Genomic DNA, 14894 nt, shown 5'->3' on the forward strand with positions numbered 1-14894 from the left:
TCTTCTGAAGCATCACACCACTTATAATATAATATTTAATAAAATAATAAATAGTAATATATGTCTTAGATTAAATTAAAAATATTTTTGTTTTATCATTTAAAATCTGGAATTAGTTTCACTATGGTATTCTAAATTAGTACCCAAGAATTATTAAGTTTGATAAATAATGGAAACAATTATAACTTCAGTGTCCAGTTTTAATTATAAAAATAATAATATGTTAGAAGCAAACCGAGATAAATACATTTAAATTCTAAATTATCTTCAAAATATACAGTTTTTAATGCCACTACGAAGAAACGATTTTTAATTAATATGTTTTAGAACAATAATTTAATAATAGATAAGGTGTCTATTTCAAATATTTTTGTCATGGATAGGAGGCGTATTTATTCTCATTATTATAAATGATATTTTATGTAAATAATAATAATTCAATAAATAAAATGCATTAATATGAAACGAATTCGTTGATATTATTGAGAATTTCAACTTGAAATACATACAAATCAATTAAATTAATCACAGTGTCTTCATCGACTTAAAAAAAATTTTCTGTACAAATACTCATACAGGATCGCAATTGGTCTTGTCCTATTCAGTTTCTTATTTTGTTTATTATCTTATTCATAGAACTGGAAGAACACTCCGCTGTGGCCGTTGAATTTGTTAAGTATTCTACAACTTAATTCAAATAGTTTCTCATTGCATATTTATATCTTTATTTTTTCAGAGAGGAATTTATTTTTCAATATATAGTATAAATTACCCTCCTCCCCAGACATCCACTGAAATGTCCACTAAATAAAAAAAAGATTAACACTTTATTGATCCAACTTGAAAACAGATTTTCTCATTTAATTAGATTTGACTCAAATCAAATAAGGTTGGTATTATCAACGGTAACAGAGTTAATATTTACTTACATACTTTTTTTTTTTTCTTTTTTTTTAATAATGGTTGTTATTTTATAAAACATGAGTGTTGATAAAATTATATCTTTACTTTTTCCATGTTTTTTTTTATTGTTTTAAATTAAAAAGTTTAATTCTGAACATTTATACTTAAAAATATAAATAAGTAAATATTCCGCTAGATTGTGAATAGTTATATTATAAATGTAATCCCAGAAAAAAACAATTATATTTTTTTATAACTTTTTGTCATCAAGTTGTTCTTATTGATAAATGAAATGCAAATTTAAATGGCAACACTAAACTAGAATAAAAAAAAAAAAAAAGTAATAATAAATAATTGCTTAAAAGAACAAATATACAGTAGTAATAAAGGACTCCGTCTAATTTTTATTCGGTCAGTAGAGAACGAATTCGCATTATTAATAATATTAACGACTAAAAATAAAAACATTTATCAATGTCGATTGAAAAACTATAGTGAAAAAAAAGATTGATTGTAATGAGTGACGCACGTACACATATAAATTATTTCAAAAGTGTTTTTAAGTTTTAATTTTATTCCTATTAAGTCAGGGAACAAAATATATAAAAATATTGTACTTATAAAGTAATTTATAAAATATAGGTATACATAAGAATCAATTTATCACAATAATATTTAGAAAAATGAGTTAGGTATAAGTATTATTTCAGGCTTCAGTGTAATTATTTTATAAGTTGTATGTACGAGATAATAGGTATATAAACAAATTGAACATTTGTTGTATAAAGTTAATAAACATTTCATATTTAACACCCAAAAACTGAATTTACTATTCAGTCCCAAACCATTTAAAATAGTCATAATCAGATTTTTTAATTATTTGATATATTAAAGTATATCCTTGAAACTGGGATTATGGAAATTTACTAATTTTTTGTACAGCTGACGAAAAATTATAAAAAAATATTTAAATGATTGATAATCATTATATAAAAATCATAATTTTTGTTTCGATTTTTAGATAGTTTTTAGTTGCCTTAACTGTAAAATTGTTGTACCCATTTGATCAGATGATTACGAAATATGATGAAATTTTAAATATTTTTGATGGAAATTGGTGTAAATCATGGAATCCGTTGTGCTTGTACACAGTGTTTATTTCAGACCTTTTGTCATGGGGTATCGTGAATTTTCAAGGATGTACCTATACTATAGGAGTAAAAATGAAGGGAAGTAAAAATATCGTTTTTAAATTTATTGATATTAGATAGATACTTGTGAATGCATAAAATATTGGAAAAAAAAAACTTTAATTACATTTAGTAATACTAATTAATAATAGTAAATAAATAAAAATAAATAAATAATAATTATTTTCTATTATAACCTTAAGTCATCTTTATTTATTATGTATAATTATATTATTGTTATAATATTTATTTTATAAATCAAACTAAACAAATCTGGCGCTACTTTTGATATGCGTACAAATTATTTACTTCATTTACAGTATCTTCGTTGAGTTTTGAGTGTCAATCTGCACTAATTTTCAGGATTGCAATCTTTCTTGTCCCATTCTACTTCTCGTTTTATTCATAATCCTATTCATCGTAAAAAATAGCGCTCCGCGGTGGTCGTTGAAACTGAGATACACATTAAGCGTACAACCAGTTTTTTCAAATTTGCATACCCAATATTTGCTTTATAATTATATACTTGTATGTATTAATTATAATATGACGGTCATTTTTTACGTTTTCATCTACCAAACTATTTGCGATATACTTAAATTAATTTAGGTCCATTCAAACATTGATTGGCTCAAGACTAGGGAAGTATAAACAAACGTTCAATATATCTTCTTCAATTATTGTGTTTAAAGATTCAAATAATTCATATAAAGCACTTGATTTAATTATTTACAGTGATTTTTTATTAAAATGTGATTGTAGTGAATTAGATAGTTATTTTAGCATCGGAACTTATCGAGAAGTTTGAAAACCATCATTACTATTTTTGAAAACCATATCTGTATTTTCAAAATATCAATTTAGTTGCTATGTGTTTGTGTGTTATTTATTAGACATTTTAACGTATGGTAATGATTTGGGCTGAATTAACTGTCTAATAAATTAATTTTTTCTTTCATTGTTTTGGGCTGAGTTAGGAAGCCATTTGATATTGTTTATAAATAAATTATAATCGTGTTATGTCAGAATATAATAACCTGTATCTGAACAATTAGCGTCAAGCCAGCTGGGTTATAATTAATTAAATAAATTCAAAAATTGAGGAAGAATTTCCGTTCTAATTAGAGTGATGAAAGTAACCAGTCGTAGTTTGAAAATAGTTGAATGGATACCTCTTCTCATATTTTTTTTTTTTTTTTTAATTTTAGTGTTTAAATTCTAAAAATAGTATTTCGAAATAACATAAATAATTATCTTTATTTTTTTATTTTTATTTTTTAATTAAAAAATCAATTTTAATTTTGATTATTTTTCTATTTATTTTAGTAAGTAAATATTTTTATACTACGTCCATAATCAAATTGCCTCAGGCCTACAGGTATCAGGATACTTCTTCTCATTTTTTTCCCAGTGTTAAACGTTTTAATTTTAACATAAACTAAGATTTTACTTTATTTTTAACATTATATTTTTAAAACCAGCAATAATTAAATATTCTATGTTTTGTTAAGTAATATAGTTTAAATTATATTTATTTTTCATTAACTTTTTTTTATATTTTAAATATTAAGAACCAGTATAATAATAAAATAATCTCTGTCGTGTAAATAAATTTTGAAATAATGTACATGAATAATTGTCTTTCAATCAATTCTTAATTGCTCAAGTTAAATACTCTAAATTTTAGTTACAATTGTATTTATGCTTAAGTTAATTAATAATTATACGCCTTTGGGTATCCAGATATCTCTTTTCATTTCTTTTTTAGTATTTTAAATACTCTCTGAGCGTCATAAAATTTATTTCTCATTTTTTAGTTTATTATTTTAATGTTTAATTTTAAATAAAAATAATAAGTATAAGTCTTTTGATTTTATTAATATTTCATTTAGATTATTTAATTTTTTTCAGTTAAATGCAATTGCTTAAAGGGGTCCGTGGTCTCTTCTAATAAACACACCTGTGTGTGACAAATGAATGTGCATACGCGGGAATTTGAATTAAGGTGAGAAAGCACACATGTGAGTGTATTATATGTGTGAGTAAATTAATGTGAGTAGAGTTTCTTGGTGGGTTTTAGGTTTCTAGTGGTTGTGGAGAGAATTCTAGTTGTATGGAAGGGGTCCTAGGACATGTAGGTAAGCTAAAAATTAAGAAGGGTAAGTTTGGAAATGCTATGTAGTATGGAGGGTAATTATATAAAATTTATTTTGGAATACTTGGAATTTGGAAAGGGTATTGCGGTATAGCGATGATGATAGATAAGGATAGGGTAGAGAGGATAAGATATGAAGGGGTTTCTGTTGTTATGAAGGAGTTTCTGGTAGCACGAAGGGTTGGTTTTTAAAGACAGAGAAAATCAATATATTATTTGCAATTCGATCCGTTTTATGTTTATAATAATTAAAGAAAACAAATTAAATTTCTATATTTATTTATATAGTTCAAAATCTATTGGGTATTTTATTCAGAAGTTGTATTCTAGAGAAATGAATTTGTACATGATATTTTATATTATTCACCACATAAAGCGAGTTAACACATATTTGGTTCTAACATAGATTAAATTGTTATATAATATAATAATATAATTATTCATCACATCATGGATATTAACACTAAATAATATTCAGAAAATAATCTTTGACGGTCAATTAATATTTCCCGGAATTCCTATTAGTTATTACCACGATCTATTAATCGTTATTATGTTTTTATCATAAATTTAAAATACAAAATTCTTACCAACTTTTTTTCTTTTATTTTGATAATTTTCTAGATTCCATGAAGATTTGAAAGTAGAAAACCTTCGAAATTCCTATCATTTCTGGACTCTTTAAAAACCGATTACATGTCTAAAATTAATAACATACCTTCTCGACAATGAAAAACAGTTTCTAAACATGAATTTTCTTTTTCAGAGAATAATAATAAACATGACAAAGTCTCTAGTCAACTACGTGATTTAGATGCTCGTAATAAAGAAAATCCTTAGAAATATTAAATTTTTCAACCCTACCTCGGATGAAACTATCCTTTTCCCATTGATATCTAATGTAGATGTCATATATACTGATTTCACTAGAGCTTTCGATAAATCCAAATCTTATTTATAAGATTAAAACAGATAGGTATTTGAATCTTATTTAACCAGGAATACCTCTTTTTTGAATATCTTTAAAAAATTGTAGCTTACAAAGATAATTGGTCTATTCCAATACATTTTACATCAGGAGTTCCTTTGGGGTCCCATTTACTACCAACATTATTTTAAATTTTTATTAATGACATCCATTTCCAAAATTGCACTAAATTAAAATTGATTGATGATATAAAAATATTCCGTATAATTAACAATCAAGTCGAAGCTAATTTAGTTCATGTTGACTTAAACACGTCTATTAACCTGCTCCCCCCCCCCCCAATCGAAAATGTGTAATTTTTTTCATGCGAATAATTAGTACGTAATTTGTATGAATTTGTACAACCATTTTACCACTTTCATTAATTAGCAAAGTGTTATACTAACAAAATAAAAAATATTTTCAGAAGAATTCTGTATGCTTAAAATCTCTTACATCATTATATTCATAATTTTATTATTATTTATACAAAGGCATATTTTAAACACACTATTTCTATTTTAAACATATATTTGTTAGATAATAATGGCGTGGGATAAAAATAGTTATTATATTTATTTTCTAAAGAAATATCCGATAGTATGTATTTTACTTGTATTTATAATATACTTGTATATTACATATAATATTATATAAACTAATAACAGTTTATTTCAATCATTGAGTTGTTCATTAGTGTGTTTAATTTTGGAACTTTGTAGTGGGGCAGTGTTTTTGTAAATGTTTCATTTTGTTTTCTCTTTTGAAAAGTTTTTAGAAATATAATTCTATAAAATAATAATTCGTCAACGATATTATGAACGATATCAGGAAGAAAACCAGCAGTCAATTCTTCTAGGATCATTGACGTTATATTGCACTTCAAAAATCATACCACAGATTTAAATGACAATAAGCATAACTACATACTATATATACAATTTATTTATTACCTTGTTTTATAATAATAAAAGATTATTAATTATTAAAAAATATGAAAAATCACCTTTTTTACTACATATTTCTATTTTTAAATTTTTTGTAATTATTTATATTCAATTTACATACAAACATTTGACTTAAAAATTAAAATTCTACTGACAAGTTTTTATATCATATACATTATTATTTCGCATGAAACTTTAGTAGTTTTTTCGACAAGTATTGGTTTTTTTTTTAGGTCGTCAAAAAACTCCCGATGTTCATTATATCTTTTCACATGTTGACAAAACTGGCCTCTTGAAGACTCCTTATAATTTTAAAGTGTCTTGACAAATGCACTAGTTACCTCCAAAATGAAAGAAAAAGAAAAAAATGACGGACAAGTCGAAAAGGGAAAAATAGAAGTTGAATAGTTGGACGGTGAGTTTGGATTGATTACCATCCTTTTTTTTTTTTTAAAGGAGGGTTTTCCAGATTATAAAGATTCAAAACCCGATCAAAGCAACTGGACAATTTTGTAAACTAAATAAAACAATACAATAGTTGTTCCGTAGTAGATACTCGGGTGTCGATGAGCCGGAGACTCATAACTACTATAGGGGTAGAGTGAGGTTTAAATTAAATGAAAGAAACACAGGCTATAGTGGACTTATGCTGGACACTTTCCGATACTCACACAGAATACTCGAATCGTAAAATTAAGTTAAATGTGAAATAATCGATTGTAGTAAAAACTTGTCTCAAGAAGCTCCATGAAGTTTCCCAGCGGTCGGTGCGAACCTACGACCAACACACTAGTCTGCATTATGGGTAGAAGCCGGGTAACATGATGTTGTGCCAATGATATAAAAGGGAGTATGGAGAGATGGACTTTGGACCAGTCCTTTTAGGATTTGACCTACTTAAAATATCAATGTTGTATTATTTTTGTCTCCATTATTTAAATTGTGTAGTCTGTGCGCATATCAAAATAATCGTTTTTTTTTTTTTTATTATTTAAAAATATTGATACGGTCCCTCGATTTCCGACGTCCCGTGATCGTGAATAATACATAATTATACCACTTGGTTGTTTTTCTTGGTTCTTTTTTTTTTTTTTTTAAATCCGTCGTGTTCAGGTTGATAATAATTTCACAGTGAATACCCAAGGAGACACACCAAGGTGAGAGATTAGATCAATGGTTCTAGAAAGAACCTTTTCTTATCGGTCGCGATGGTAGATCAACCGGAGCGATACAAAAACCGCGTGTAAAACCACTGATAACTGTACGTGAGCTTCAGTATCGGAAAACCGTGTCCCATTGTAGTAATATGAACTTGATCATTAATTGCCACATCGTGTCAACGAGTGTCTTGGCAGCTACGCCTATAAACTCCGTCCATGGTGTAGATAAAAGCGCTATGGTCGTCCGTTGCCGCATTGTATCAACGAGTGTCTTCGCCGCTATGCCGATGGCTCCTGGTGTGGTATTCGATGTCTTGATTCCTTCTGCAGTCGGTGTATCTAGGTTTGAACTGTTTGAAGGATTATTGAAGACTATGTCAATGTTGTTAAATCGTCCGGTATATAAGTAATTTCCTGTACCGACTAGTAAACTATCTGGTCATATCACATCTGTTATAATAATCGTTTTCTTCGGTAGGCCACAATGACGCGGAATAGCATAACGTTCAACGTCCAAACTGGAATGGTAAGTTTTGAAACCTACAATAACTTTCCATAAGATTGATCTGCATTCTGAGTCCAGTTTTTTAATCGTATCAAGTTATTTCGATGGCTCACGCAATAAGTCATTCGTTCCTACAATAGTAATTACGAATTAGAAGTCCAAATATTACATATATTATATTATACCTCTCCTAGGTAAACCGTTCTAATTTATACATGGGACTCGTCTGTTCATCTTCGACTGGAGTTAACTGCACTTTATTTGGAATGATTGACTTTTATCGTGATGTTTTAAACAGTGCTGACGCCTATTTGTTCTAAAAGAATGGCCATAACATATATGTATTATCATTATACGAGTATATTGTGAGCAACAGTTAAACATATAAACAATTATAGATAATAAATAACGATTAATGGTTATACGTGTTTTTCAGAAAAAAAAAAATTTTTTAGAATTAAAAATTTAAATGACGTAAGTTATAGTATATTTTTATTATTTATTTATGAAATAAGAAATTTCAAGCTTTTTTATATCTAGTAATGAAAATACAAAATGTCCAACCATGTAAATATATCATTTTTATTTTCATCTCTTATCCATAAACTGTTATAATTTTCCATTTTTTTCATTGCACAAATTCCAATATAGTCACATCGTATAAGATATTGCTCAAAAAAATGTAGTTAACATACATAAATATCCGATGATTATTATCTGAGTATTAGATATTTCAATTTCTAGACAATGGGTATGAACATATTTTTAGTTATATATTTTTTTGTATATTTATTAACAGTTATAAGTATAAATTATCATTAATAGATTGCTTCTACATAACGCCTTGGATTACTACAATCGTTAAATTCCGATACAACAGTATCTTCTATTCGTATATTATAAATTCGTATCGGTATTCAACGATTGCAGTAATTTAAAGCGTAATGTATAAGCAACCTATTAATAATAATCTATATTTAGAACTGTTAATAAATATACAATCAAATATAATTATAAAAACAATGTTCATACCCCTTGTCTAGAAATCAAAATACCTAATACTCAGATAATAATCATCGGATATTTACGTAGGTTACGTTATGTTATTTTAATAATACCTTACACAATACGACAGTATTAACATGTATATAATGAAGAAATCTGTGAAGTTATTTTTTTTTAACGATCAAGGAGTAAAAATCACAATTATATAAGTATTGTGAAAATTACAATTGAAAAATAACAACGAAAAAAAAAATATTAATTTCTAATATTTTCATGATGGGGTAACAGCTATTATTTTTAAATAAATGTATGTTCTTATTTCGTTCGAGGAAATGTGGATTTTAAAATTATTTATGTAAGGATATGTAATATTTCCTCATATGTGATATGCCAATGGAAATAAAAGGTATTTTCTTTGATACTATTGTACTACGAGACCCATTTTTTGTACCATAGTTCTGCAAGTGCTTTCAGAAGCACAACGCTACGTCGGGAAAATATTCCATCTGCGTCATTTGAAATCCTATCCTTCAGTCTCCTGAGTATTTTTTTCAAACTGTACCCCTGGAATAGTACAAACGCATACGTAATATTTTAATCCGCGATCTATAAAATATAGTTATTCAACTAAGAGCCGTTCAATTACTTGTTCTATTTTTTTCCCGGCCACTTTTAGCAGGCCACAAATATTTTCCAATGTGTTGTTCGACAGTATTTCCGGTACGATTTTTAAAAATTCTTCTAGAATATGGGCTGATAATAAGTTTTCGTTGAATAATTCGCCGATGAATCTTAATTTATTATACATAAATAATTATTAATTTATCTTTCTGATAACTATATAAATCATAAGGCAGTGAGCGACAATTATTACGTGTACGATTGTACGGGCGTAAAATCGTTTTCACTTGGACCTTTCTGAACCCCGGACAGCAATAGCTTGTTACACCGGATCGCGATCTGTTTCTTCAACGAAGTAGGCTTAATGTTTCGCCCTTCTACCGCACCACTTGTTGATACATCCCGCAATGAAGAGCACACGCTTACCAATTCTGGAATAGTTTCGGGATACCTTGTTGCCTGAAACAAATTAAAAAATATTATGTTCATCCTACAGCTGATTTAAAGGAAAATGTAATAAAATTGCATATAAACAATTGTTTTTTTTCCTTTTTAAAAATCAAATAAATAATAATAATAACAATACCCGTTCGAACAGAAAGTCGACTGTTCTTTCCATCACATCCACATTCTTTAGATGTACAGACAACTCATTTATTTTGGTGTTCTTATTGTTCGCAGTTATGGAGTTAATTATCGTTTCAACGGTATTGTAAACTTGTAACTGAAAATATATTAAATTATCTATTTTAAATGGTGTTCAATCATTTATCATAAATAAATAAAAATATATTGAAATACAAAAACTTTATTATAGTACATAATTAGTGAAAATAAATATATTCGTTATTCAACGAAATAAAAATTAAATTTACGAGTTAATATTGATTTAGAATAATGAAATACTGTTTCATCTTCTGTCAATGGTTTATTTCTGATGTCCGATTCTTTTTCGGTTTGGGTATTAATCTATAGAAAACCATATCAATATTTTAGTAGTTTTATTATTAATTAACGGACGGTTCTACGAAAGAAGTCCCTACTTTTGTCTCGTCCGTCGACGGTGACTCATCTACGGGAGGTTGTGGAATGTCGGGATTCATCATCTTCAGCGTGCCTAGGATCATTGACCGTAAGCCCAGTGAAAATGTTGTCTTGTGCGTATTTGAGTATTCCCACAGCTTCTCCAACACGCCACTCTACAATTGTATTGTTAACACATGATTAATATAAACGTATTCAACGTATTATGTTGGGGTAGTTAAGTTTTATTTGGAATACGATTTAAAATTAATGATTTTACGGTCTGGCGAAACTTACATGATTTACCGTACTCCCAACGTGTTGCAGTATGATACATACGCATTCCAAAGATAATTCTTTTTTACTCTCTATTAGTTTCGCCAAACACATTTCTAGTATCGGTGGTACCGAGATGTTCAAATTTAGAAGTTCACATATGAATCTGGAAGCAATACGGTCACAATTTTTATAACTATTTGATAAATTATCAGATGTAGTAAGTTGTTACCTGCAGTTCGCCACTGAACGCTTTCTATGATCTATTTCATTTTTATCGAATTTCGATTTCAGTTCATTCCTAGTTTTCTGTAACGATACACATAAATATATGTTTATGAAACTTATCCCATAATATAATAAATCAACGAGATAACATTGTTGTTTATTGAATCTCTAATAGTATGTAATTTATACTTTGTTTTTGCAAGATTCAATTTCAATCCGTTCTTTAGTCAAAATACGTTTTCGGTTGTACATCGACTCGAACGTCTCTTGGCACTTGTTTATCAAAAGTTTCCTAAACGAAATAGTTTTCTTGGAGTCTTCCGACTGAATCTCTTTGTTTTTCATAGCCGAACAAATGTGAACGTATTGCGGTATCAATTCTGGTTTTTCTAGAGCCTTTTAAAAATATTAAACTATGTTTGAATAGTCTCAAAATAATATGTTGAACTAACATAAAGTATAGTATGATATGATCGCATGCATATTTTTTGGGTGAAAAAAAAAATAGAAAATATATACCTTATGAAACAAATCTTCAACAACACTTATTAGGCAATCATTCGTTTTAATCGGCAATAAAGTAATACTTTTCGCTGACGAAATCATATTTTTTGTTGTAATGTTGTCGAGAATGGTTCGAAATTCTTCCCGGACCGCCTAATCGAATAATAATAATAATAATAATAATATTTATTTAAATTAAATACATATTTAACACCCCAAAAGGTAAGAGTATAGTATGTGTAACTAAATATCGCTAAATTAAGAATAATTAAATACAATTGATTTAAATTAAATATCCATTTATAAATTATAAACACAAGTTTTTAATTTATAACAGTAGTCGAAATAATTATTAAATAAATAATTAGTCCGGCGGTGCACCGGACTATTAGTAAGTTATTTCTATACTATCTTTATCTATACAATTCTTTTTTTGTAGTAATTCAGGATAGTCGATAACACCATTCAGAATTGTATACATAATCATGATATCATATACTAATCTTCGAGTTTTAAGCGGTTTTAAACCTACATAGTTTGCAATTTCAACAGTGTTATTATACGGATAGTTAGTTTTAAAAGCGTAAAAACGTAAAACATTATTTTGTATTTTTTCTAATTTATTTAAAATCAATTATCTAATAACCCCAAGAGTTTTGGAATTATATTACGAAAATAAATCACGGTCCAACTGATATAATTTACTTGTACTCCAGTATTTTCGTTTTTCAATCTTTGGTAACTATCTGCGTTACTGGTCTCATATCTTATAAATGGCAATACTGATGTGTTTTCGTCCCTTACTGCTTCACTAACCCTCATTGCTGATGATGAATTATTAAAACCGCTTATATTTGCGCCTTTTTTCAAATCGTTATGTTTACGTTCATCGTCCTAAAAAAAAGAGAAAAATGTATTATTTTACTATCCGAAATACTAAAATCTTGGTTAACATTTTAGATTTATATAAATTAAAACAATCATTTACCTTTTGAGTTTCGGTTAGCGGTTTTACTTTTAACGCGTAATTTGGCTGATAAGCGAATCTCTAATAAAAAGACGATATAATTATATTAGCATAATATATTTTATAATACAATTCAACTAAATAATTTTCAAATGAAAAATATAATTTTTTTACCATTGGAAATTCTGCAGGTTTGTATTGGACATACGTGGATGGCTTATATTCAGGTTTTTTTACGTTTGTAAGCACTTTGTTGGTGCATATTGCCGGTTTGGTACGAGCATTCCGCGGTACCCAATTGTTATCTTTTAATTCTATGATGTTTAATATCATAAACCTTATTCTGGTAGAAATCTTAGTTTTATACTCTGAAGATGTATATTCTTTTAATTTTCCGAACACAACTTTCTATAATTACATAACATATGATATTACAGTGTTTGATTGCAATGGCATTTTTAGACAAGAACGTTTATTGTATATAAAAATAATTCAACTCGAACCGTTATATTACAGATATTATGAGATGATTCTTACAGTGTTTAATGTGCTCCCTGCGTGCTTTAATATGTTACAGACACATTCCAATGATTCTTCATTCGGCGATTTCAGGAGGTGATCAATACACGCTTCCAGTGTGCCGTTCGAAAGTATTTTCACTTTGAATAGTTCGCACATGAACCTGAAAAGTAATTGATATCGTTTTAAACCATTAAGATTCATTTTATTCTTATTCCATTAGTCAGTACCGGCAATTTCCTACAGACTTTTTTCTGTGGACCAATTCGTCCTGGTCGTAAGCAGACTGCAGTTGGTTTTTGACTTCCTGAAAAATTACGATCGAATTGCATAATATACTTGTCGTAAATTGAAGCATAGGTAATATTGTAGATTTTTAAATTCGATTTGTTTGCTTTACTTGATCATTGCATCGGCTTATCTCCTCGAGGGTTTTTACCATATTCTGTTCGTGGACGTACATTATTTCGAATCTGTTCCTACAACACTTTGTTAATAACTTTTTAAAGGACGTTTTCGCCGCTTTTTTTTCCGATTTCACCTTTCTGTCCTCCAATGCAGTACAAATGTACGCGTACTGAGGGGTGAAATTGGGTTCAACGATCGCCTATTGTTTGAAAATAAAATATGAAAATTGTTTATTGCCAAGGCGTGATCTGGCGATTCACACGACATTTAATCGTCAAAAAACGTGTGCATATGTCATTTATATCTTGAATTTCCGAAATACCTTTTGAAACAACAGATCGATGACGGTCTTTAGCTGTTCGTCAGTATCTAATGGCAGTGTCGTAATGCTCTCTGCCAACTGAGTCATGTTTTCCGGTGATATCTTGTTCAGAATCGACATAAATTTTTTCTGGATTTCCTTTTGTGACAAAAAATGTTGTAGAAATCATGTAGATATTCGTGCATAAATGTACAAAAAATATCAAATGTTCAATGTGAGCAGTTGTCCATCTCGCGTTATCATCGGGAAGACTTTTCTATTGAACACGTAATCTATATTTACCTCTGTGCTGTTATCATCTGTTGAATCACTTGCAATTTTTCTTTTTATGCATGGTGGTGCCCATGCGTTCTCACACGTTTTAAGTTTAACGTCGTCATTTTTAGATAGAGAGTAGTTTACTACTCTCCAACTCGTTTTTGCCGCGTTTCGGTTCGCATTGTTTGCAGACGGCATATTAGTCTAAAATAAATTATTTTCTCAGTCAAAATACATGTATAAATAATGTAATTCGGTCACCGTTACCGGTCTTCCGGTTTGATATGCTGAACGTTGACCGAATGCCTCTGGGAACGATGACTGCTCCGAATACATGGCCCTGCGTCCGTACAGGGGTCTCTGATGAATATTGTCATCAGTTCCCATTTTTCTCGCGGCTTCAGAGTCTATATTTCAATTGCACACGAAAAACGATGATGTATACCTTCACAATGATAATTATTTCATATAAATCAATATATTATTATTTACCGTTGGTTTTTGCGAAAGTGTTCATACTTGAATGTGAGTTAAGTTAGTTTAATTAAAGTACCAAAATGAAATAGTCGAATTTCAGTCCGTTCAAATCAATTACTGAATCAATAGTGTTAAAACGCTTAGACGTTAGTAACACGTGAACTTCGCATAGCAACCGAAGAAGCAATATGAATACGGAATTGACCAGTATTTTTCAAACCAAAAACTATTATTATCATTACAGAATAATAAAATACGTATTCAATTAATGATCCGGATACTCTCCAGGTATACGAAAATCAAATTTATTGGTTGGAAAAACAATTGGTTTAAAAATAAAGAATTTGTGTGACATATATCAAATGTACGTACCTATGCTAACTAATGAACTAATGGAATAAGATTATTAAATTTTGATTTAATGTTTTACCAAAGTGTAAAACAAATAAGATTTTTAAT

The 14894-nt window shown here is 28.5% G+C and overlaps 1 protein-coding gene across 1 annotated transcript; it reads right to left on the minus strand.

Moving 5' to 3' along the window:
- Nucleotides 1-6335: 6335 nt before the first annotated feature.
- On the minus strand, nt 6336-14396 carry LOC112686100. The gene is made up of 22 exons (XM_025558234.1): nt 14226-14396; nt 13983-14162; nt 13701-13838; nt 13371-13577; nt 13201-13277; nt 12989-13133; nt 12626-12859; nt 12473-12532; nt 12190-12378; nt 11500-11637; nt 11170-11376; nt 10985-11061; nt 10774-10918; nt 10497-10652; nt 10360-10422; nt 10040-10177; nt 9707-9912; nt 9479-9623; nt 9284-9396; nt 8013-8143; nt 7743-7958; nt 6336-7672 (listed from the first exon to the last, which is right to left on the minus strand). Coding segments are annotated over exons 1-20 (2739 nt in total). The 5' UTR covers nt 14346-14396; the 3' UTR covers nt 6336-7672; nt 7743-7958; nt 8013-8142.
- Nucleotides 14397-14894: the final 498 nt, after the last annotated feature.

The sequence above is a fragment of the Sipha flava genome, unplaced genomic scaffold (assembly GCF_003268045.1).
Source record: "Sipha flava isolate LNK unplaced genomic scaffold, YSA_version1 2_pilon_pilon, whole genome shotgun sequence".
Lineage (NCBI taxonomy): Eukaryota > Metazoa > Arthropoda > Insecta > Hemiptera > Aphididae > Sipha > Sipha flava.

What these genes read in the sequence shown, in the direction of transcription:
- LOC112686100 (XM_025558234.1), bottom strand. Translation starts at nt 14,345, where the DNA reads ATGGGAACTGATGACAATATTCATCAGAGACCCCTGTACGGACGCAGG. An exon ending in CAGGGAGCACATTAAACACT is followed by an intron (nt 12,860 to 12,988) that starts GTAAGAATCATC and finishes ATGTAATTATAG; the next exon opens with AAAGTTGTGTTCGGAAAATT. An exon ending in CCGGGAAAAAAATAGAACAA is followed by an intron (nt 9,397 to 9,478) that starts GTAATTGAACGG and finishes GTACTATTCCAG; the next exon opens with GGGTACAGTTTGAAAAAAAT.